The sequence below is a fragment of the Phyllostomus discolor genome, chromosome 5 (assembly GCF_004126475.2).
Source record: "Phyllostomus discolor isolate MPI-MPIP mPhyDis1 chromosome 5, mPhyDis1.pri.v3, whole genome shotgun sequence".
In the NCBI taxonomy this organism is placed as follows: Eukaryota; Metazoa; Chordata; class Mammalia; order Chiroptera; family Phyllostomidae; genus Phyllostomus; species Phyllostomus discolor.
In genome coordinates, this window is record NC_040907.2 from 92,238,345 (window position 1) to 92,261,490 (window position 23,146).

General features: G+C 48.1%; 1 protein-coding gene across 10 annotated transcripts; it reads right to left on the reverse strand.

The window, feature by feature from the left end:
- Positions 1-213: 213 nt before the first annotated feature.
- TFAP2A (transcription factor AP-2 alpha) lies at positions 214-22,788 on the reverse strand. Of its 10 annotated transcripts, none has more exons than XM_036026557.1 (8): positions 22,662-22,788; positions 13,576-13,629; positions 13,113-13,433; positions 10,112-10,163; positions 7,886-8,117; positions 5,862-5,980; positions 3,814-3,955; positions 214-1,884 (listed from the first exon to the last, which is right to left on the reverse strand). In XM_036026557.1, exons 1-8 carry the CDS (start codon positions 22,692-22,694, stop codon positions 1,782-1,784), a joined length of 1,056 nt encoding a protein of 351 aa, XP_035882450.1. In that variant the 5' UTR covers positions 22,695-22,788; the 3' UTR covers positions 214-1,781. The 10 variants fall into 10 exon arrangements, with proteins under 10 accessions (XP_035882450.1, XP_035882444.1, XP_035882442.1 ...); XM_036026551.1 differs by lacking the exon at positions 22,662-22,788 and adding an exon at positions 18,224-18,352; XM_036026549.1 differs by lacking the exon at positions 22,662-22,788 and adding an exon at positions 15,896-16,199.
- Between the last annotated feature and the right edge of the window lie 358 nt (positions 22,789-23,146).

Consider the following 23,146-nt stretch of genomic DNA (forward strand, 5'->3'; position numbering starts at 1 on the left):
GGAATATCTAAATGATACCCTGCTCTGAACTCCAAGTTGAAAGTAAGTTTTTATTATACTTGAGGGAAACAATGGGTTCAGCTGCTTATTGCAAGGAGCAATTGCCAAGGGAGAGTTAAACTCAATTACTGTAACCATACTGAATAAAAAATACTGCCAAGAACAAAAATACGCCTGGGTAAAGACAGCACTGAATAAAAAAACAAATCGACATAAAGCGTATCAAATATTTATTTATCTGGGCAACAAAGGACTATGATACATTGACAGGCATGGAAACTACTGCCAGCACAACTCAATACAATACAACCAGGACTGCTTCCAAAATGGCCAGTGAAAATACAGAATACCAGGTGGTCCCAAATGTTTGAAGTTCTTTGAACAAAAAGAAAGAGAGGAAAAATCCCTAACCCTTGGTTTAAAGACAATACTCATTTATTGCTCAAATGATGCTTTTAAGGGAGGAGAGTGGAATAAAATTAACTTTTTCCTCCTCCTCACAATACATTAAAGGGTTATGAAACCACTCAAGTTTAAAAATCTTTCCAGGGTCGAATATCAAATTTTCTTTCAGTTCAATGAGAAGCTAAAGTAATTCTAATTGTATATAAAATTTTACTTTGTTTTTTTATTTGTTTAGCTGTTTCATTGTCATCTTAACATGCTAAATTCATGAATCCCAGAGGAAAAAAAGAATCCCCCAAACCTTGAATTTCTAAATAAGTATCATGAATCACATGAAGAACTAATGGGGAAGATTCAAAACCCACTAAACAAGAGGTAAACAAGATCACCAGATAAATTAAAAAAAAAAAGGCTTAAAACAGATGCACCATATTTACACTTCCCATTAAATTACACATAAATAAATATATACATAGACATGAACACTGATTCCCTTATATAACTGAATCGTGTTGCCAGAGAAAGTTCAAGTTGGTTGCTTTACCTTCAAGAGGAAAAACTTCTACAACTGAGACATGACATGGAACTTCGTATTTGTGTTCAAGTTTATTCACAATACTGATAAAAATGTCATTATCCTTTTGCCTTTTTAAGTATGGCTACAATCTGAACTGAAGTATGTAAGGGAAGGTGGTGATTCAGTCCCATGAAGCTCATATAATTTTTTTTTAATTTTACTTTCTTTTTTTTAGAAAAAAGTTTTAATTTTTTTTGTTGCTGTTGTTGATTTGTGGTTGTTGTTTTTTTTTTAAATTTTTAAAAAGTTCACAAATCCAGACAGAACTTTTCTTTGCTGGCTTCATAGCCAGTCTGTTCTGTTCTCTTAGGCTCCACAGGAGGGCAAAGGAGTTGGTTCTGATGGGGGAAGTTGAGGCAGGGGCCTGAGTCAGCAGGAGCTGCCCCACTGACAGTGGAGAGCCATCCCCAGACTCCCAGACTGGATGACTAGAGGACTGAAGGCGGGCGGCAGCAGCGGTGGCAGCAGCAGCAGCAGCAGCAGCAGTGGGGGGTTGCTGATCCCGGAGCTGTCACCTGCTGGTGGTGGTTGGTGGGGGAAGACTGAGTGGGTGAGCTCTTGGGGAAGGAAGGGGGCTGGTGAGCCAAGGAAGGGGGCAGAGCAGGAGGAGAGCCTCACTTTCTGTGTTTCTCCTCTTTGTCACTGCTTTTGGCGCTGTTGTCCGTGTGGCTGTTGGGGTTGTTGCTGAGGTACATTTTGTCCATGGCCTTGAGGGCCTCGGTGAGATAGTTCTGCAGGGCCGTGACTGCTGCGCATACAGCTGGGCTGCCGAAGCCGTGGGAGATGAGGTTGAAGTGGGTCAAGCAGCTCTGGATGCCAGGCTCCAGGATGGGATTGGGCCGGGAGTTCCCCAGAGGGGATCGGTCCTGAGCCAGCAGGTCGGTGAACTCTTGCATATCTGTCTGCAGCACAAGTGAAGCAGAGAAAAAGAAGGAGACATGAGACTCTCCTGCGGCAGCACCACCAGCAGCAAAGAGAACCTTTCTCCCTGCAGTTACTTCCTCCGGGATTCAGCAGACACTGACCTGATCCACCCGAGGGTCCAGCCCCAGAGACAGCCTTGCAGTGGACACATGCTGGAAAATCCAGCAGTGTCAACTACAACACCTCTCCTTCCCTGATATTTCCACCAATTGCTGTTTCTCTCCCAGCTCCTCCACTCAGCTACACCAAACTTCTAACCCACTCCTCTATCAGCTCACACCAAACATCACAGACACCAGAAAACATTTCACACATGAGAAGAGCAACAAAGGAGAGTAAGAGGGACAAAAAGTCAAACACAAGCCCCTTTTCTTTTCTTTTTTTTTTAAAGATTTTTATTTATTCATTTTAGAGAGGGAAGGGAGGGAGAAAGAGAGAGCGAGAGAGCAGAAAACATCAACGTGCGGTTGCTGGAGGTCATGGCCTGCAACCCAGGCATGTACCCTGGCTGAGAATCGAAACTGAGACACTTTTGGTTCGCAGCCACGCTCAATCTACTGAGCTACACCAGCTGGGACACAAGCCCCTTTTTGATAGCCAACAGCAAGCAGCCAGAAGCTGTCCAGCCCTTCTTCTCTGATCTTCCAGAGAGAGCTCAGTAGCAGTCTGTGGATGAAGTCTCTACTCACTCACCTTCAAGTCAGTTGCATGTGAACAGAAAAGCAAAACTTTTATTGGGATTATATTGCATTTTTTTTTACAAAGCATGAAAAACCTGTTACTTGGGCATAATTTAGAAGGGTTTTGGGAAAAGAACTATCAATTTCCCCATTCCACATCTTTCCTACTACACATCAAAATGAAGTCCTACTACACATCAAAATGAAATAACATAAAACTCTTTGGGGGAAATTGTGAGTATGGGTGTGCTTGTGAAGCTAAGGAGAGGAGAGTTGAAATACAGTCAGATAAGGTCTGCACACTGGGAGCTCTGCCTCTGAATCTGGGAAATAAGGACTAGCTGGGGCCTTGAGGATGGGGGTGGTGAGAAGGGAGAATGGGGAACACTGACAGAACTACCTTCCCAAAAGTTGGCCAGTGTCCCCAGGCGAGAACTGTCTTGCCTGAGGCCTCAGCCTCTGCCCTTTGGTTCCATGCCCTCCTGTGACATCAACTTTGATAATTAAGGGCTTCCAAACAAGCCTTTAATTTCCAGAAAACATACCAGTACAGTCATTTTCTTTTCACATACCACCTGGAGACTATTCGGCCCAGGCACCCATGGGAATATAACTTGGGGCCATTTTGAAACCTACTTGACATCTCACCTGTGGGCTGAACTCATGGGGAATGTGTGTGTCTATATGTTTGTGTGTGGCATTTTCCAGGAAGGAGGAGAAAGGAAGGCAGGAAGTGGGATAAGGAGATTAGAGTTGAAACTAGGACAGTTTCTGGCTTGCATATTTTGTAGGCCACTACTTAATCCTCGCACTGGGAGAACACTTGATAGAAGACAAAAACTGACCCTAGCAAGACAAAAAACTGATAAAGGCAAGCCTGCTACCCCTTTAAGGACTTGATTCTGGTGTTTCTAAAGAAACAGTCACAAATCCACACTCAGCTTCTATCAAACCCATACTATCCTGTACCCCCCAACACATTTATTATTACTATTTTTGAATGAGAAGGTAAAGCAGGAGAGAGGAAAAAGATGGAAATACATGAGCAATCCTACTTGTAACTCCCCTTTAAAATAGATTATGGTTTATCAGATTGTGTTGCAATTTTAATATTTACAACAAACTGATAACACAAAAGGAAAAGAAAAGTGAGAGCAAAAAAACATTTTTGATTTTTGTTTTTCTTCACAATGAGACATAGAGACCCTGAAGAGGTAAACGCCTTACTTTGTAGCCAGAAGCATGTTTTTTCTTGTCACTTGCTCATTGGGATCGGAATGTTGTCGGTTGAGAAATTCAGCTACTGCTTTGGCAGGAAATTCAGTTTCACACACGTATCCAAAGTCCCTGGCTAGATGGACGGCTTCTCCTGGCAAGAGGTGAGAGGCAAGTGCAAGAGAATGTAGAGTTGAGATCAAAACTTCCTCCCAACTCCCTTATTTTCTTAAACCAGATGTTGAAAGAAACACAAAAATACTTGTTTTCTCATTTCAGGCATTTTATTTCCTTCTCTGTAGGATCTGGTGGATGTAGTTATCAGAAAAAATGGCTACTTATCTTAGAAGGCTGAGATAATTTGGAAATGTAAATCCCATCCACTAACCTCCAGTCTCATCCCCCACCCTGGTAACATTTTCCCAACTTCTCTTTTTAGAATATTTCTTGTATTCCAATCTCATACCTATCAACCACATTTATAAACGTATTCATAATTACTCTGAGCTTTTCTGCAAGGGTAACAACTTAGGGTTACATTTAACTTGATCGCATATAATTATCTGTTCATCCAAACCGCATTAACAAGAGGATTTGAGGGTCACTCCACTGAGTCCGTCTGTGTTGTTGATTTTCAAATCTTTGGTTTTAATTTCCTGAACCAGTTGGTTTTTACTGCAGGGTTCCTGCCATTAGTCCAGCTCCGGAAGAACGCATGCGCCAATTAGAGCATCAAAGCCCTCTCCACAGAGCTTGTTTCCATAAAATGGAGCGGATCACAAACAATAACAGTTCTCCAGAAACTGCTTCCTTGCTACAGGACTCAACCCCCAAGCCCATACACACTCTCACACTACACCTGAAGCCACTACTTACCATTTTCTTTGGGTATAGTTATTTTGGAGTATGGATAGAGGGTTCTCTATGTACTGGTATTACTTTTAGTAAAAATAATGCTACTGTAGATAGTTCTAGCACTGAACAGTTGCTTATTATTTAACAGTTATGTTATTGTCATCTTTCACACCACTAACAAATGGTTCATAGGATTCCTCCTAAAATTTATGGTTTTAAAACATTTTTAGTTATTTACAAAGCCAAAAGTTGAATTAGCTGTATTTTATCTCCTCAAATACAAAATTTAAATAAGATAAAATACCTTCTTTAAATATAAATGGCAGTTTTGAAATCTGCTGATAATCAACATGCCTTTTTCCTATAGCCATAAGGCATTTCCAAGAGAACACAGAGGGAGATGCAAGAGAGCTACACAGTTACTTAAACACACTCAAACTAAGCCAATTTTGTATCAGAAAAACTTAACAGACATCTAGAGGAAGCAGGAATGTGAGAAGATTCTGGTGACAGTTCATCTAGAGCAGGGAGTGAGGACAGGGTCGACTTTTGTTCCGAGAGGTTTGGAAGCAGGTATGGCATGTGTGTTGTGTGTGTGTGCATGCATATGTATGTTTAAAACTATCAGGAGAAACTTTTTGCAATGCTTATATTTCTCTTTCTTTTCCCATCCAAACAATTCAGGGTCTAAAATCACTCACTTTCTTCCCTCCAGTAAAGACGCACAATTAAAGGACAGATACGGACGCATATGTTTGGAAACAAAAACTCAAAGGGCATATAACCCTGAGCTTTCAGGATGGTCTTAAATCAGGATGCAGGTCAAAGATTCCCAAATTAATTCAGGAAGTAATGGTCACGCATTTCTCAATGCAGATGTCAGAATACCTTAAGTGATTTACCGCTGAGCTCTATAAAGGAGACAGGAACTTGGAGAATATGCAGTTCTTAAATTTTCACATTGTTTAGGTCAGAACTGGGCTGGGGAGGCCTAATTTTGTGGCAGAGGGGAGAGAGAAAAGGAGGATAGGAATAAATGCAAGTATTTTTTTGACATGCAAGAATTCCACTCACTTCCTGCTTTATTCTCTGGAAAAAATGAAACTGCCCAATTGACACAAAGTACAGCCAAACATCTGGTCACTAAGTATTAATCCATTTTCCCAGAAGAAATTCCCTTCTTGTTAGCAAGTAGACTCGCTTACCCTCCACTAGTGATGTGAGCAGGGTGACATTGGCAGCTTTACGTCTCCCTGCTGGCAGATTTAATCCTATTTTGTCCAGTTTTTCTCTTAAAGATCTTCCTCCATTTTTAGACTTCGCCCTGTTTCACACATATAGGCGAGAAAGGGATTTAGAAAACATTGGGTTGTTCTGCATCACATTACAGTAATTTGACAAGTTCCTAAAATGTGCTTTTAAAAATTAGGAATCATAGCCCAGAGACATTCAAGGGAGGGAAACCTAGGAAGGGACTAGGACAGAAGATCATAGGAGATAAACGCTTATTAAACTGTAAAGCACCCTGTAGTTCAGTTATTATTGCAACTACTGTGGCAGGATGGAAGGTTTTGACTCCAACTCTCTAAAGAACCACAAACAAAAACAGCTCTCACCTCTAGGGTTTGAGGTATTTTTTAGTTCAATTGATACTGTTTATTTTCCCTGTTGTTACACTCAATAAATCCCAATGGGGTCTTTAAATTGTCTTGTAAGATCTGCTGTTAGGTTGTTCAGAGTAACCAAAGTTATCATCACTCTCACGTTTCTTGCTCTGGCTTAAGCCCCAGTGGGGAATTCATTTCACCAACTGTTTACATGCCATGTCATCAGCCTAACTGGAAATCGTCAAAAGCTGATAACAGCCTTTAAAAATTTCACTGATTTCAGAGACAATGGAGGCAATTCTAAATAGATGTCTAAATAGATTCCATAATCAGAAAGTGGTTAAGATAAATTGTTTAAATAAAACAGCAAATTAATTAATTTCAGTATTTTATTCCCTACTCAAGTGCTCTTTAATTGTGTGGATTAGATTATACTCCCCTAGGTAAACAGTCTCCAATATTGGGGATGGGGGAAGGGAAGAAAGGCAGAGGGCGATTCAGATCTGTTGACAGTGAAGATACAAAGGACAGCAAGAGGACTGTGAAGGAAGAAGAAAAGATTAAAAAAGCTGATGTTAAAACCTCTCCCAAAAAATGTTTTTATGGGCTTCGTATGTGATATACCCTATCAGCAGAACTAAGTCTCATAGTATAGGTTAAATAAGTAATATCAAAAGATAAAGTTTTGGCCTTACTTCTTAATTTTCTTTTAAGGAAGAAAGAAAATAAGCTCTTGGGAAAGTTCAAACACAAGACCCACCACTCCACAACACTGACTGGTAACCCTGGAAAAAAGAAGCCCACAGGAAGGAAAAACCTACCCTTGAGGAAGATGCTTCAATCTCGCTGACCCTTACAAACTTCCTTATCTACGACATGAATCATTCTGCACCCTCTGGAGGTGATAATGAGAATCCCTGGCCGCGTCGACAACACGCCTTCGTCGGCAGACTATGCGAAGTACACTTAAAAGTTGCCTGCTAGTTGGCACACCGGGAAGGCCTTACACACAACCACTTAGTGAGTGCCTTGGGCAAGGGGAGTCCCGCTGGCCGAGGCAACCACCAGCGGGCGTGGCGTGCAGACTCGAGAACAAGCCACTGTGTTCTATTTAAAACCCTATTCAAGAAACGACGGGTTGCCGTCGGAGATCCTACAGGGAGGTAAGGAAAAGTGAAGTGCCCGACAGAAAGTTTTCCAGCGCCTGCAAGGTGTGCGCAAGTAGGTAAAAGGCAGCTGCACGGCGCCCCACTGCTGCAGCTGCGGGGACTGGGAGCAGGGCGACTCACGCTGCGCGTGCGCGTGCGCGCAGGGCTGGGAGGGCGGGGCCGGATGGTTCCGGGAGCGCGCTGCCGCTATCTACCCGAGCGCGCGCCAGAACCACCCCCAACCCCCCGCCCCCCGGACACCGCACGGGGGAAGCCGGCGAAGGGCGCAGGCGCGCGCCGCCTCGCCCCACCTCCCGCTCCCAGCCATCCAGTTCCACGCCCTGCCCCCCGCCCCTTTCTTTTCCCGCGAAAGGAGGGCCGTGGCGCGAAGCTCGCGTGCGTCGCTGCTCGGGCGCAGGCGCAGTGTTTCCCCCAGCCGCGGGGCGGGGAGGGTAGGGCCGCGCAGGGCCTCACCTCCGCAGCACTCCGCCCAGCAGCGAAGCGTTGAGACACTCGGGCGGTGAGAGGCGCCGCTGTACTTCCGCCACCGTGACCTTGTACTTCGAGGTGGAGCTGAGGAGCGAGAGGCGACCCGGAACTGAACAGAAGACTTCGTTGGGGTTCACGACGCCACCGAAGAGGTTGTCCTTATTAATGGGTATGGCGGAGACGGCGTTGCTGTTGGACTTGGACAGGGACACGGGGCCTGTGGAGACAGACCGGGAGGCCTTGTGTGGGCGTCGAGGATCCCTCCCAAGTCTTGCTGGACACGACTCTTCCCTGGCCAGGGCAGGCGCCCAGGCTTGCGCTGCAACCCCCACTTTTGCATCCCTAAAAATTCCATGGCTCTCTCCCCGTTTCCTACCCTATTCCGTCCTGGGGAACAAGACTGCTTCTCGGCGCGCCTCACCCCTCGGGCAGGAGTTGTTGTGCCCACCCAGCCCCATCAGCCAGACTTGTGTTTCTGCCTGCATCCTTTCCTTTTAGCCTCAAGGGTGCTGTCGAGAGATGGTGGTGAAATTGTGACCCTCTGAACTTTCAGCATCCGAGCAGAGTGGGCCCTAGATAAGGTGCCTGAGCACGGTTTAGGATGCAGGGGAGGGGGCTACGTTTACAAACTAAGATCAAGCTATGTCTACTTTGGAATTTTGTGGAGTGAGGGGTTTAATGTTGGGAAGAAATTGCTTTATACACCTATAATTAAAATCAGCCCAGATTTAGATCGCCAGTCAGCCCGTAAATGAGCATTTTCAGTCAAGGTATCAACTGAGAAGTGGTGAATTCTGTTGTCACACAGCACACATGCCCCCTCCTTTTAACAAATAGGCCCTTTTCCATGTTAGTTTTGAGAAAGACTCGAATTTTGGAGAACCATTCCCAGCTGCGTCTTGTCCTGGGAGAAAGAAGGGTAAACAGGCCTATGATAGACTACTAGTAATATGGCTTTTTGTTGAGCAAATAGTTAATAATCAGCTTAAGCATCTTCATTGGGAAGGGGGGAGGATATACTAGTAGTCAGAGAAAATTCAAGTCCAGAAGAAAGTGTACTAATGTTACATTTCTCAACACCAGTATAATTCAGATGCATTCACAGCCATTTCAGTACAGTATGTATTTGTGTTTTTAATTCCACGTTGAGACATATATTAAGCATGCATTCATATCATCATACTCCTCCATCTTTAATGGGGATATTCTAGATGTATGGGAAGGTGGGGGCTCTAGGTTTTGGATAGATCACTTGTGACATTAATAGCTCTGGGGAGGCTAATAGAGACAATAGGAGTTAAACGAACTCTTGAGAGATTACTAATAAAAGAGCCAATTATCATGTCGACTTGGAAAGAGCATCTCTTAAGATTTATCCCTTGCACATCTAATTTGATGTGACAAAGACTTCACAGATGTAAAAATGAAACTTTAAACTAGCAACAATATACTGATTGGGGTTAGAAATGAGAACAGTTTTATATAGCATCATCCTCTGGTGGTGCCTAGAGTCCTGAAATGTAACATTGCCATTATAACAACAAAAAAGCTTCTGGGAATATTGTTTAATCCAGTAAACTTTATTTCTACTCACTAAACACAAGTTACAATCCATTAACATCACTGGACACTTTAAACAACTTTTGCTATGAACAATTAAGCTAACATTCCTGGCATCTTTAAGATGTTAATTTTAACCAAAAGCCAACATTTTGTTAACCTAATTCACAAACTTTAAAAACCCTTAAAGAACTAATGAGAAATTAAATTGAAAAACATGAGTGGTTTTTTCCCCTCTGCTAAGGAGTGCTACATCTTTTTATCATCTGCCCTTATATTAATATTAACTTATTTGCACTCGTTTAGCATGTTGCACTTCTTCACACTCGTGGCCACTCACACAATGGATTAACTACACTATGAAAACCGTTTCACAATTGAAATGCCACTTCCAAATCAGTTCAACTATTTACACGTGTGCATTTGTCACGATAGCATTAAATTAAATGGTCAAATCATGAATCAGAACAAAGCTAGCCTGTTGCCATTGCTAACCTACTGAAAGCCAATCATTTAGGCATCGCTATTGTATGCCTATGTATTTGCTAATTCTGAGCCTTTAGGAAAACGTATTTGAAAAAAATACAGTTCTGCAAGTTCTTTTAAAGAGCCTGTACAGACATGCTTGGAATGCAAAAGGAAATGGCTTACCTTTCTTAATTACAGTTTGATCTGGGATGTTAATACCCGGGTCTTCTACATGCTGCAACAAAAGGATACACATGGATGTAAGTGTATAATCAAAACAAAAGGAAATGAATATTCCCTGCAGATGGGGGAGGGGAAGGAGTAAAATAGAAATTCCCCCCTTATAGTGACATTATATATAAACAACTCATCTTGGCTTATTGGAATTTGGGGCTTTGCAACTCAAGAGGTTTCACTGCACACCCAAGGCCAACTCCTCCCACAGCAAATAATTCACATTTGAAAGAGGTGGGGGTGGGCGATAAAACTTTCTTTGGAAATTAAAATCAAGTTTTGGAATACCTAATCCTTTTCATAATTAGTTTGACCTTTTAAAATGCACCTAGCATTACTTTGGTGCCTCAGCAGCTTCGGACTTTTAGTGATTCCAAAGCTTAGGCAGCAAAAGCCAGAAAAACAATAGAAATGACAGAGGTGGGAGTAACAGGGAAGTGTTGGATACGATTTAGGTAGTGTGATAAACAGCAAAGGCATACACACACCTTACCGAAAAATGAACATAATTTGTAAAAATGAAGGGCTACTGCCTAACTTGGCTATCAGGAATATGAATGATAAAAAACAACAACCTTTGAGGTTGTTTTCCTGTCATCCAGCAGGTTTGTTGGCGTGGGTTTTTTTTTCTTTTTTCTTTTTGCAGACGGATGGGTTTATGTGTCACAGTCAAAACGTGATTAGAAAGTAAAATGAAATCATGTTTTTTCTAATGCAGAAACTGACAGGCAATATAATGTCTGGCTGTGTTTACAAATTAGCACCAGGGCTGCTGAGATAGAAGATTTCGCAATCGTTACCAAACACAGGCATTACCATTTAAAAAACTATTACTTCCTTCTCTAGTCTTTGTCCAACAATAATACTGATTCAAACATTTTCCATTCTGTCTTGGATTTATGCTCCTGTTAATTGTGCCTGATCGCAATGATTCCGGGTGGATGGTACTAAGTTGCTTTATTACAGGTTTTATTATACTCAATGCTCTCATTTGTAACTTGCCTAAAGTGCTTCTGGATTTAAGTATAATTAAATTGAGAAATGTTCAGAAATGAGTACTGCTGCAGTTCTTGTGTTTTAACTATATGGGGAAATATGATCCCTTTATGCATGCACCCTAAACTCATAAAGTAAATGTAGTGTGGCATAATACTTTTATTTGTGTTATTTCTAGACCTTGTCCATACAGGAAAAACTGTTAAGTTTAAAACCCCACTGAGATATTAATGATTAAATAATTTTCACCATCAATTTGATTTTCTTAAATATTAAGCAATCATTATTAAAGGTTAACTGTTGCAGCAATGGGAAAATTGAAAACAACCCTTTTCCTGACCCAAATTCCTTTGAAAGAATTTTTCTTTAAGCTGGGGGAGGAGAGGGAGAGGGAGAGCAGCAACTGGGTTTCCTTGTTTTTATTTAATCTTTTGGTTAATTTCTTCCACTGACCAATTTCACTGCAAAGAGTAACTATACAGGTGTTAAGAATTCACACCAGCCACTTTGGAATTTTTGCAAAGTAGAGCAGTTCTAATTCACAGTAATCCTAAAAGCTTGCAACATTATCTTGCAATTCAAATATTTCCAAAGACCAGGCTAGGAAAAGGATTTGGAGAATCTTTGGGAAGAACTAAAATGATCACAGCTTCTAGGTTTGTTTTTTAATTGCTCTTTCCCCAACTATTGCTGTTCTTATTTTCCTTCCCAAGAAATGTACTGTTTAGTATCAAGTTTCTAAAAACATGCTCGAACACCCACACACACACACACATACACTGCTTACTAAACCCCACATTGAGTCAAGTTCCTACTTTCCTGCTTTCCATGCGAGGCTGCTAAACATAACCAACAAATTTCGGTGATTAACTGTGCTAAATAAGAGATGTAATAAATTTTCTATTTTCCTATGTGACTTAAATAAAGTTTTAAATTCACCAAGCAAGCAGGTAAGTTCATCTGACCATTTTCTTTGCAATCTAATGCAGTAATCATTAAACTGTCAACGGACATATTGCTGCAATATTTGATGCAGTAATTCGAAATAGCATTTTAGCAAAAATCACATCCAGATACATTTCCTCTCCAAAGAAAAGCAGCATTAACAGAGCCTTTACAGCTTTAATAAAATTATTGGCTTGTTCTAATTCCATTTCAGGAAGGTTGTGAGGAAACCATAAATATGCAGAATTGAAGCAGAGATGGAGGTTTAAAATTAATTTCAGAAAGTATTTTCAAATTATCAATAGCTGCTTTACATTGTAATAGTAAATGTGCTAATACCATGCTTATTAAGAGACCATTTTATACCGCATTTATTGATAACTGAATTCAAACTTAAGTAATTGTTGCCCAATAGTCTCAAAATATTTAATGTAATATGGGGTGTAGCAGGTTCTTTCTTATGGGCGTTGGGAACCTAGCTAATGATTTATGAGGTCAGCACTTAGCACCCCTAGGAAGAGAAGAAGGCTGCATTTTAATGTCCCTCTGCTCAGGTTTGCTATTTATTCTTTAATCAGGGTAGGGGATACACATAACTAAATCTGGTAAAAATAATTTTTTAGTATGACGTTTACACTTTATTTTAAATTGCCAGGGCATTTAATAAGCTCTTTCGGTTCAATTTAACATCTTTTTCTGGACAGGGAGCAATCCCCATGCCAGACTCAGCGATGGAATTAGATCCTCTCCCAATCGAAACAGTTTACAGTCTTGGAGAGGGGAAGATATTGTGACATTGTCTGATTTATTTGAGTTGGTGGAAATGGTAATGCGGGCATTGTTTGAAGGAGTTCCAGGAACCATTGTTCCTGGGACAGAACTCTCAACTTCTTTTTAAATTTGTTTAATTCGGTTCTCTGTGTGGATCCCTAAAGCGCCCGCCTCCCCCCCCCCCCCCCCCATGAAATTTTGAAAAAAGTAAACAGCGTTGAGGAAAACCCGGGCCCACCGGCTGTGTGTCCCCGGCATCTTCTCTGGGAGTGGGTGAGTAGGCGCTGCACTGCCTCTCGCACCGTCCGCGCGGCCTCTTACCGGGACGTCCTCGATGGCGTGAGGTAAGGAGTGGATCGGGAGGTCTCCGAGTCCCGAGCCAAGCCCGTGCGGGCCGTGCAGGAGGTCCTCGTGCCGTCGGTAGTCCCTGCGAGGATCCAGGCCCGGCAGCTGGTGGGGCAGCCCCCGGTGCGTGTGCAGGAGCCCTGACTCCTGGCTCTGCCTCTGGCCGGGCCAGCCCGGGTGCTGCGGCTGCGGCTGGGCGTGCAGGGGGTTCAGGCTGTAGGGGTCGTTGACGTGGGAGTAAGGATCTTGCGACTGGGGGTAGATAGGCTGATAGGGCGGGGGGAAGTAGGGGGCTGGAAGTCGGCATTGGGGGTATGGGACAGCGGCGGGGCGCTGGTGTAGGGAGATTGACCTACAGTGCCCAGCTGGGGCAACCGTGCCGTCCCGTTGCTGGTGCCGTCGTGACGGTCCTAGAAAAGAGCAAAAGGAAGAGCAAAACGAACAAGAAATCAGGCGGCGAGTTAGAGCTGTCCACACGAAACCCACTCCGCCAGGCTGCGTGGGAAACCGCCCCTTCCCATCGGCAGGCCGCAGAAAGAAATGAGCTCCAACTTGTTTGTTTCGGAAAATACTCCAGAAGTGAACCCGGCCCTTCCCAAAACGCAGGGAATTAGTGTGCAAATACGGGAGCATAAGGGATTCTCCTTAGCGGGTTTTTTCAAAAGCGGTGGTGATGGGGTAGGGGTGGGGGGCGTGTAGAAAAGGACCTCCCAGAATAGAGCCCGTTAAGCTGCGGTGTGAAATCTCCCTTAAGCAAAATTAAAATTCCTACTAAATATTAAACAGTAGAAGCGGCGTTTTCTTTTCTCCCGGATTTGAACCTGCCTTACACTGTGTTATTGTTTACTTGGTTCCATTTATTTGGAGGGGAAAATCATACACGTTCAAAGATTACTGGCATTTCGTAACTATTTAAATAGAAATATTTCACAGGACTATAACGAAAGCACAGGTTTAAATTGCCAGCTTAAAGAAGGTTTTAACTGCAGCGGGGGTGGGGGGGCGGTCTGTATTTTCTGCTTCCTCAGTTAGAAGCCCTTTTCTCCACAGGGTCTATTTATGACATGGATGTGGAGAAGGGGACGTCAAGGCTTAAAATATAAATATTCCGCCCGCCTTTTTGGGTTTAAAAGAGAGAGGGGCACCCAGGGGCGGAGACCCCCGCCCCTTTCACCCCATCCCCAAAGGGCAAAAGAAATGCCAGACTTTCTGTTCCTCTATTGAAATTCGCTTGCTGAACAAGCTAACAGAGTTGATTCCAGGGAATTCGAGCCTTCGGAGGTTCGGCCCGTCCTCGGGGGTAGGAGGGCACATTGGGCTGCATTTTTTTTCAGCAAACGTATATAGCATCAAATGTTGAAGCACATCTCGGGAACAAGTGAAGACTCAAGGAAATAAGGATAAACGTGGCGAGAAACACCCCTTGGGAAGTAGCGGCGAGGGAGATCTGCGAGCTGGGAGATGTCCAGCAGGGACGAAGGCATTTGAGAATGGAAAAGTGGGAAGAGGGAAATGCAAATAGGGGTGCCCCGATGGAAATCTGGGCGTGAAACCCGAGGTCTCTCAGAACAGAATTCCTAAGGAAACAGGAATGGGGGTGGGGATGGGACTCACCATAGCTGAAAAACTGTGAACTAACATCTGCGAAGAGTCTGGGGTAACGAGTCAGGGTGGAAAAAAAAAAAAAAAAAAAGCAAGCCCGGAGAGACCGGCTGCCCCTCCGCCCGAGTACGCCCCACACAAAAGGGGCCGGGAGCCCCGAGCCACCCTGGACTCCAGTCACCGCGCCGACGCTCCCCCGAGCGCTGTAGCCCCGCTCTGGTCCATCCGAACTTGAACCACGGATTCTAGCGGCGCCTTCAGCTGGTCGAACCCACGGTCTCTATCCTGCCGTAATCGGTTTTGATTCAAAGTTCCTTAGAAAATGAAAAGCCCCCAAAAAGAAAAAGTGTGTGTGTCTGTGTGTGCGCGCGCGCCTGTGTTCCTTAATCCGTGTCTCCCTCTTTTCTTAGCGGCGGCTTCGCTTGAGCTTCTAATAACCGCGCTGGGCAGCGTTCCTGGAGCCTCCTAATAGCAGATATTCATGACTATTAATATTACACGAATACTTAATAAGGGAAGAATGCCTGGAAATCGAGCGTGAAGCGGAGAGGCAACTCGCGCTGGAGCCGGCTCTCAATGCAGTCCATTGACGGGAGCCTCAGTGTAGCAAATCGGAGGTGGGGAGCGGGAGCGCCAGAGACAAAAAGCGGGCGAGAGAGGGAGCGGGCGAGCGCGCGGGGGGCCGCAGCGCAGCGTCTGGCGAATCACAGGGAAGGGCCAACATTTTAAAAGGTTTTGCAGGGGCGAAAAAGAGGTAAAAGAGAAAGAAGAGAGGGAGAACAGAGGGAGGCGAGGAGAGCAGGGAGAGGGCAGAGGGGTCTAAGTCTCTGGGCTGGTGTGAGAAAGAAAGTGGGGCAAAGGAGAGGAGCAAGGGAATGGGAGGGAAGAAAGGAGGGAGGACAAAGGAGGGACCCGAGCAGAAGAAGAGGGAGGGAGGGAGGGAGGAGGGGAGGGAGGAGGGGGGAGGAGGGGGAGGGGAGGGCTGGGGGAGAGCGGGAGGGGGAGGGCGCGGGGAGGGGGAAGGGGGGAAAGGTAGCGAGTGAGGACAATCGGACCTAAAAGGCTGGGGCAGACCTCGGGATACCGTGGGGGCCGCGAGCCACCGGCAGCAGCTACCGGGGACCGCGTCCGGGCGTTCATCCGGCTCTCGGCACCGGAGGTGCTTCCCTGCCCTCTCCGGCCACGAGCTCCTCCGTTTCGCAGCCGGGCCTGGGACTCGGGATTCGGCTGCCCGCTGCCTCGCTGCTCCTCCATCGTGCGGCGCCCCACCCGGGACCGGCCCACGTCTCGGCCGCAGCGCTACCTTCCCTTGGACACCCGGGGCTGTGCGTTCGGCCGCAGCTGCTGCCCCACCCTCGGCTCTCCAAGGCTGGGGCTCGGGGAGGGGAGCCGGGACGCGGCCCCGGGCGCGCAGAGACGCGAGGCGGCCCAGCCCGGGCGCCGCTGGCACCGACTCCGGGCTCAAACCCGTCCGACTGGCTGGGCCACTCCCGCCCACCCCCCCCCCCCCAACCCCCGCCCTGGTTGACAAGGCTCGTCCTTTCCCAGCTCGGAAAGGCTGCCGCCGCTGCCAGTCTGCCCGCCGGGTTGTCAGAACAAGCGGCACCTCGCCTCCTGCGTGTCCCTGCAGAGCCCCGACATAATGAGACTGCACGAAGCCGGCTCGGAAACCCGAAATCCCTGCTCCGGCGCTCGCCCACCCCAGTCAAAGTTGTTGAAACAACCTTCACTTTATTTATTTTCTTCGCGGTCTTGTTTCTCATATTCTCTCTCCCTCTCTCTCTCTCTCTTCGGCGTCATTCATACACACATTCACTCGCACCCTTATAGGGTCCCTCTCTGGAGGTGCAAGTTCACTGCCTCCCACCTACGTCCGGTAGCCTCCTAGCGCTGCGCGGAAGGACTCCGCTGCTGGCAGGGAGCTCAGTGTCCGCAGCTGGATTTGTGCCCCCGCCAAAGTGAATGCCGGAGCCTTGGGCTTTCACCCTACAAGACGTAGGGACTGAGTTTCACCCCAACTAGCTCGCAAAAGACACCCCGGTCCTGAAAACAAAGCAGCTAGTCTGACGTGGGGTGTCTGCGCCCCGCACCGCACACGACGTGAGCCCTCAGAGAAACGAGGGTCCCCGTGGGATGTCACCCCGCGCCTTGTAGGGGTAGGGAAAACGAAAAGAGAGGGCCCGGGAAGGAGAAAGATTTAAAATAATGTAGAGATAGTAGGGGAAAGGGGTACGGGTCCCCCTCATAAATCCACGTTCCGATTTCAAGTGAAGACAAGACTTCTGCCGCTGTGCCCTCACAGACCTCCACGCCTGACATGCTCAGCTCCAAAAGCCAAAAAGAGAAAAGAAAAATGGCAAAAGCCGGACTGCCACCTATTTATTTAGGTAATCTCTGGCAGTGGCCCCCTCCCCCTTCCGTGACTCATCGACTCATTTCTGCTGGAGTTGTAAGGGCGGTAGGAGCAGCGGCAGGCAGGCCGGGTCTCAGCGCCTCCAGCGGGCGAACCGGTGGTGCTGGGGCTTCCCCGGCTGCCGCAAGAACCCGAGCTCCCGGGACCCTGGGTTTTTTAATGGGCTCCGGCGCGACGCGCTCTATCGGCTCCGCTAGCTCCCCGCACCGGAGGTCGAGTGCAGCCCCACTAGGATTCCCACGGTCACGCAGTTGAGTGTTGGACGGCTGCAGGGGCAGATGAGTGGGGAGCCCGGAGCCAGCACGATCCGCGCCGCGCAGTCCCCCATACCCACCTCAAGGACGCGCTAGCCAAGTAGTTCAGAGAAACTGAAGCGGCTTAGAACTTCATGAATAACAGAGTGTACCTGGAGCGGGCCCCGCAGCAGTCTGAGAGGTGAGTGCGCACAAACTGAACCCGCTAAAAGAGAGACGCAACCCAGCTTAGAGGGTAGTATAATGGGGCCAAATAGAAATGATCCATTTTTGAGAGGTTGAGGGAGGAATAAATAAAGGAACATTTAAGGATCCTTGTGGAAGTTAAAGAAGGAAAAGTGGTTTTTCTCTGTCCTTTCTCTTCCTGGTGAATTTGTCCCCCAGAATCTCACTGGAGAGACACGCGGAGTGTACAGGCGCGTGCCCAGTTGCCAGCAATTGCTTCAAAAACCCATGCTCGTATCTTGTGTCTACTGTTAGGCACAGACAATATTGGTCAGAAAAAGTGGGAAAGTGGGACACAAGCTTCGAAGGGGGGGAATGAAAAGGGGAGCGTCCACATCCTCCCTCTCCAACTCTCCCCTGCGTTCTTCGGGCGAATCGGAGAGTCAGGCGCTGCGCGGGGGAAAGTTTGTCCCACCGACATTTCTCAGCTGGCTGCCAGAAGAGGAGGTGCAGGAGGGTAGAGCTCGGAGCCTGAGGCCGCAAGAATAACTGAGCCAGCGCCGCGCTTACCTCGCAGTCCTCGTACTTGATATTATCCGTCAGTTTCCAAAGCATTTTCATGGATCGGCGTGAACGGATTTGCCCCCTCTCTGCCTCGGCACCCAAGTGCAGCTACTCTCTGGGTAAGCGAAAAGTGCCGGCTGCGACGGAGATCAGAGGAGGAGGAGGGAGAGGAGGGGGAGGGAGAGGAGGAGGAGGGCAGAAAGGAGGAGGAGGAGGGTGAGGAGGAGGAGGCGAGAAGGGAAAGAGCTCCCGTGTGCGCTCGGAGATCTCCCTCTAATGGTAGAAACTTTTCCCTTTTCCAGCTCTTTACCGACAGTCTAATCGCCTCATTAGCATATCAACAATAGTCCAATTGCTCGCCAGCACCACATTCTGCCGTCGGCCGCTCCGACCTAGGTATAAAGGCCTCTCGCAGCCGCGAACTTGCTCCTAGAGCTCACGACTGCCTGCGAGCCAGTGGTCTCCCTTGAGCCCCACCACACACGCTCCTCCCCCCCCCTCCCCCGCCCCGCATTCCTCCCCACTCCTCTTCCTCGCCGTCCGGTCCTGGAAGGAGGTGTCATGCGCTCAGGCCCGTACGGCGCAGAAACTGAGCGCCCGTGCCCTAGGCCAAGCCCTCAGCACCTTTCCCCATCCCTGCTGCCCAAACCGGCGCTGTCCTTTCGGGCCCCGTCCAATTTTATTAGAAATTAGTATCCCTTTCGCAATTAAATATAATCACCAAACCAAGACTGGCGAAGTCACTCCAGGATTTTTGCCCAACAAGAGATCGCCTCCACTCTGGGCAGCCAGCACCTCAGGCCTCAGAGCTTTGGGAGTTTTATTGGCTTTGCTCTTTACCCCCAGGTTGGAGATTTTGCTAAACGGCCCCAGTCGCTCGGCTGGGGGTTGCGATCCTTTAATTGCTGCGTGTAAAATAAAAATTGTACCCTGAAGAGGTTGCTTGACAGCTCGAGGAGTTAAATGATTTTCCTCTCCTTTGTATGAAGCTAGAGCCGAGTGATAACTCAACGTGGCGTTTGGGATAAGGGTTTCCTAGGTGCAATGTGGACAAGGATATAGAACGCCTATAGCGACTCCATAGTCACTTCTGGAGTTGAGCCGAAATACTGACATGTGTGCACCCTGTCATGCATGCATCAAAATAAATCGCTGGGAACCAACTCTCCACTGTGCTAATCTGCTCCAGTTTTCCCAAGATCCCCCTTTTTAATTAAAGTAGGGAGAGTTCCTTCCTGATTTGGTGATGTTACTAACGCGGGCGCGCTCGTTTCGTAGTGCCTGGCTGACGAGGAGCCCAGAGACAGGGCAGTTCTCTCCTCCTGCACGTTTGCCAGTATAACATCTCCCACTCCCACAGGGGCCTGCTCGCTTTATATTTCTTCTTCTGTTTTAGCAAAAGTTTTAAGGAAGAAAGAGAAAACAAAGATGTGATATTCGAAATACAGAGTAGTTAATTTCTCTGGCTGAGCTTCCTCACTTGTCCTCCACAAAAAAAGTTTCTTTCTCCCATTTGAATACCAAAAACTGCCCAACAACAGTAGGTCGTGCCTCACAGTGCTCTGCTAAAGACTTCTGATTCCCTCTGGGCCTGTTTCTTGAAAATCTCCAAGCCCTCCAGATTTCCATAGTGTCCTTGAAGTGGGGCACAGGTTGTGGAAAATCGGATTGCTCCCTAACAGGTGGAAAGAAGGCAAGAGGAGAGAGGACTTCTCCCCGCGAGCCTGTGGCAGGGCAATTCTGTCTGCAGAGGACCGCAGCAAATTTCCCTAGCCAGGCAGAGTAGGCCAAGAGGCCCCACAAAAACTTAGAAAGAAGACTAGAGTTAGAAGGAGGATTTAGATCCGGAGGACTCCACTCCCCCACCACACACACACTCTGGGCGCTCCTCTTCACTCCCCCCCCCCCACCCCCCCCACCCCCCCCGCTCCGGAAAACTACTGGAGTCCTTTGGCTGATCACTGCTCCAGGCTCCGCGCGGCACTCCACCCAGGTAATGGGTCACCTCTAGTGCTAGCACTATGCACCTCTAGTGCTAGCACTACGCACTCTGTGGGCTGCCCGGGAGCCTACCGCCCAGACCAGCTGCTTGAAGTAGGCAGATGGGCCGCTGGGAAGACTGACACTCTTCCGGAGGCAGCCGCAGACGCAGAGCGTGATCAATAGGCCAAACCCAGGCCTGGGAGCATGAATTTTCTACCCTCAAGTGTCGCCACAGCGTGCTTAAGGGAACTCTGAGTTTCGCTTTCCTTCTTTCAGTTTGCGGGCTGGGGTAGGCATTGGCTCTTCATCTTCTCCACTCTCCCTCCCCCTTGCTGCCCCGCACCCCACACATCCCCAGCTCCACACCCGCCAGGGCTGCTAAACTGTTGTTGTATTCCTGCCGAGGACGCCTTTGAGGTGCAGATTGGGGCCTAGGGACTCTGCGCGGCCGCCGGTGTTTTGGACACTGAAAAAACGCCTAGGCAAGCACCCGGGTCGACCCTGGAGCCAACCTAGCCGCGGTAGTGTGAGCGTCATTACCACGACAAGTCACTCGATTGCATGTCAATGCCTGGGCCTCGCCAAAACCCCAGGACAGCAGCGCCAAGCCTGCGGTTAGGGGCGGAAGGGGGTCCAGGCCCAATTTGGGGGCGTGGAGAGGGCGTTGGGGTAAGAACAAGTATCTCTGTGAAGACAGAGATACCCAGAGAAACAAAGAGGCAGTGAGAGGCCAGAAAGACTCTGTTTTCTCCGGTTGCAACCACACAGTAGGACCCGGGAGCCAGACAAGCCAACCCCAGAGCATCCCATCCCTCCTGGCTCCAAATCCTCAGCGTCCTATTTGAGATCCAAGATTTCCACCACTTTGCCAAATCGAGAGCCCACAGGAGCCAGGCCCAAGGTTAACTCCTTTCCCCTTTCCGGCTGTAACCTCACTGCTTCAGAACCGTAGTTGGGCTCACTGGAGGCCCAGCCTGACATCCCAGCACCTTCTTACCACCGAGGAATTCTGCAACAAAGGTCTTTCGCTCCAGGAGGAAGCAGAAAATCCTCTATCCAATCTTCACCCTCCAAGGAAGAGAATGAAGAAAGGCTCTAATGCCCACCAGAGCAAGGGAAAGAAAGGTGTGCATTCCCAGGATTTGTATATGGTGTCAGGTTTGCACCCCTAAACCACAAAGTTAATGTAACTTTGGGAATGAAGTTTTATTTAGTGAGATTTACTGGGGGGGGGGGGGAAGGGGTGGTATAAAAGAACTCACGTTGATTTTAAAAATATAACTGCAAGGAAAGAAATGGATAGCGCAAGATGACTTCCTTTCCCCAACTCCAGGGAATGTAGTGAAGACAGGACTTCTCTGAACTTTACTTTTGATAGCTCCAAATATGGACAAAGTGAAAGAACTCGCCCTAGAAGGAGCAAGGCCTCGACTTTTCTTTGGGAAGATCAGGCGTTTGGTTCAAATAGCCCCGTAGACTTTTAGGTATGTGGAACCTCGCCCTAACCAAGCCTTGCTTTGCTGGGGCAGAAAAAAGGGCCCTGGGGTTCCCATTGTGAAATCGGCGACAGGAGAGAGGCTGCTACCCTCACCAATCTGGCCAGAGCCACCCAGGTTCCCATAGGGAAAACGTCTGTTAGAAGGGCAGCGCTGGACTAATGCTCCGGTTGTCGGGGTCGGGGTCCACGGCTGAGCGCGGGCAGAATCCGGAGCGTAGTTGGCCTTGCGGTGCCCGCGGCCTAGCAGGGCCAAGTTTGGCAGGCGTTGATTTCGGGAAATTTTAGACCTGCTGCTTCACCTCCCCCACCCCCGATCCAGTCACCACTATCAATAGCCCAAGTGGCAAAAACTGGCTTCAAAAAAGCGGACTGAGAAGCTAAACTTTGCAAACTCAAGTGTTTCCTAAAAAGACCATGATTGCCGCGCGACCCTTCCATCTGAACTCCTTCCCATTCTCCACACCTCCTAGGTTCGCCAAACTTGGAGACACAAAGAGAGACAGGTGCACCAGAACCCCCCCTCACACGCAGCTCTAGGGTTTGGGGGAAGATCCAAGGCGTAGTCAGCAGGGAACTCTCTTGAATGCGCACTGCAGCCCCCACCCTGCGCCCACCTCCTTCCTGAATTTGTCATCTACCCCTGTTTCTACTTGGGGTGGGGGTGGGGGACGGCTGTCTCGCAAACCATGAGTAACCCCCCGGGGCCACCTGTGGAGCGTGCGCCGGACTTTCCCCATTGCGCCGTCTTCGAGCAGCGACTGGTGCCCCCAGCGCCCGGCCGCCACCCGCTCGCGTTTTTCCTGTTCTCTTTCCCTCCTGGGAACTCTCCTGGACGCCGCCAGGCGCGCCTCACCTACGACTCTTCAGCCTTGGGCCAAGGCTCTCCTCTCGCCTCCCTCCTCCGGCCCCCTCCCCCGTTCCACCCCCGCCCACCGCGGCCACAGCGCTGACAAACCCCCGTACCTGCCAGTCCCCCATTTTGGCAAGTATGGACATCGCGGCTTCGCGCTCCTGGCGACGGGTCCCCGCCGGGCATGGGCTGTAGGGCTCCACTGGGCCCGCTCCCTGGAATCGCTTAGGCAACTCCTCCTTTTTTTTACCTGCTCACCAACATCTCACCTGGTCATAAAGAGCTGGGTTGCTACCTGCCGACGCATGCGCGCTAGCCCAGGAATTCACTCTGCCAGCCCCAGTCGCTGCGCCTCGCGGAGCTGACCTGGGAAATGATGGATTTATAGCCGCGGCAATCTCGCCATCAGCTCCCGCTTTCCGCAACAGCCCCAGCTGCTTTCCTGGTCAGTCCCAGACCTAGGAACTGAGGCAGAGTTCCTGCTGGGGTGTTCTTGGCGCCCTGCGAGTGTGAGAGGCTGTTTTCGCACTCAAGCAATGGGGGCGTCTACACTCTCCTCGCCCTCGAAACTTTGGATCTGGGTGAGTTTCCACCCCGA

What these genes read in the sequence shown, in the direction of transcription:
- TFAP2A (XM_036026548.1), bottom strand. Translation starts at nt 16,075, where the DNA reads ATGGAGGAGCAGCGAGGCAGCGGGCAGCCGAATCCCGAGTCCCAGGCC. An exon ending in GGTCTGCCCCAGCCTTTTAG is followed by an intron (nt 13,630 to 15,876) that starts GTCCGATTGTCC and finishes GCTCTTTTCTAG; the next exon opens with GACCGTCACGACGGCACCAG. An exon ending in CTGGGCGGAGTGCTGCGGAG is followed by an intron (nt 5,981 to 7,885) that starts GTGAGGCCCTGC and finishes TGTGTGAAACAG; the next exon opens with GGCGAAGTCTAAAAATGGAG.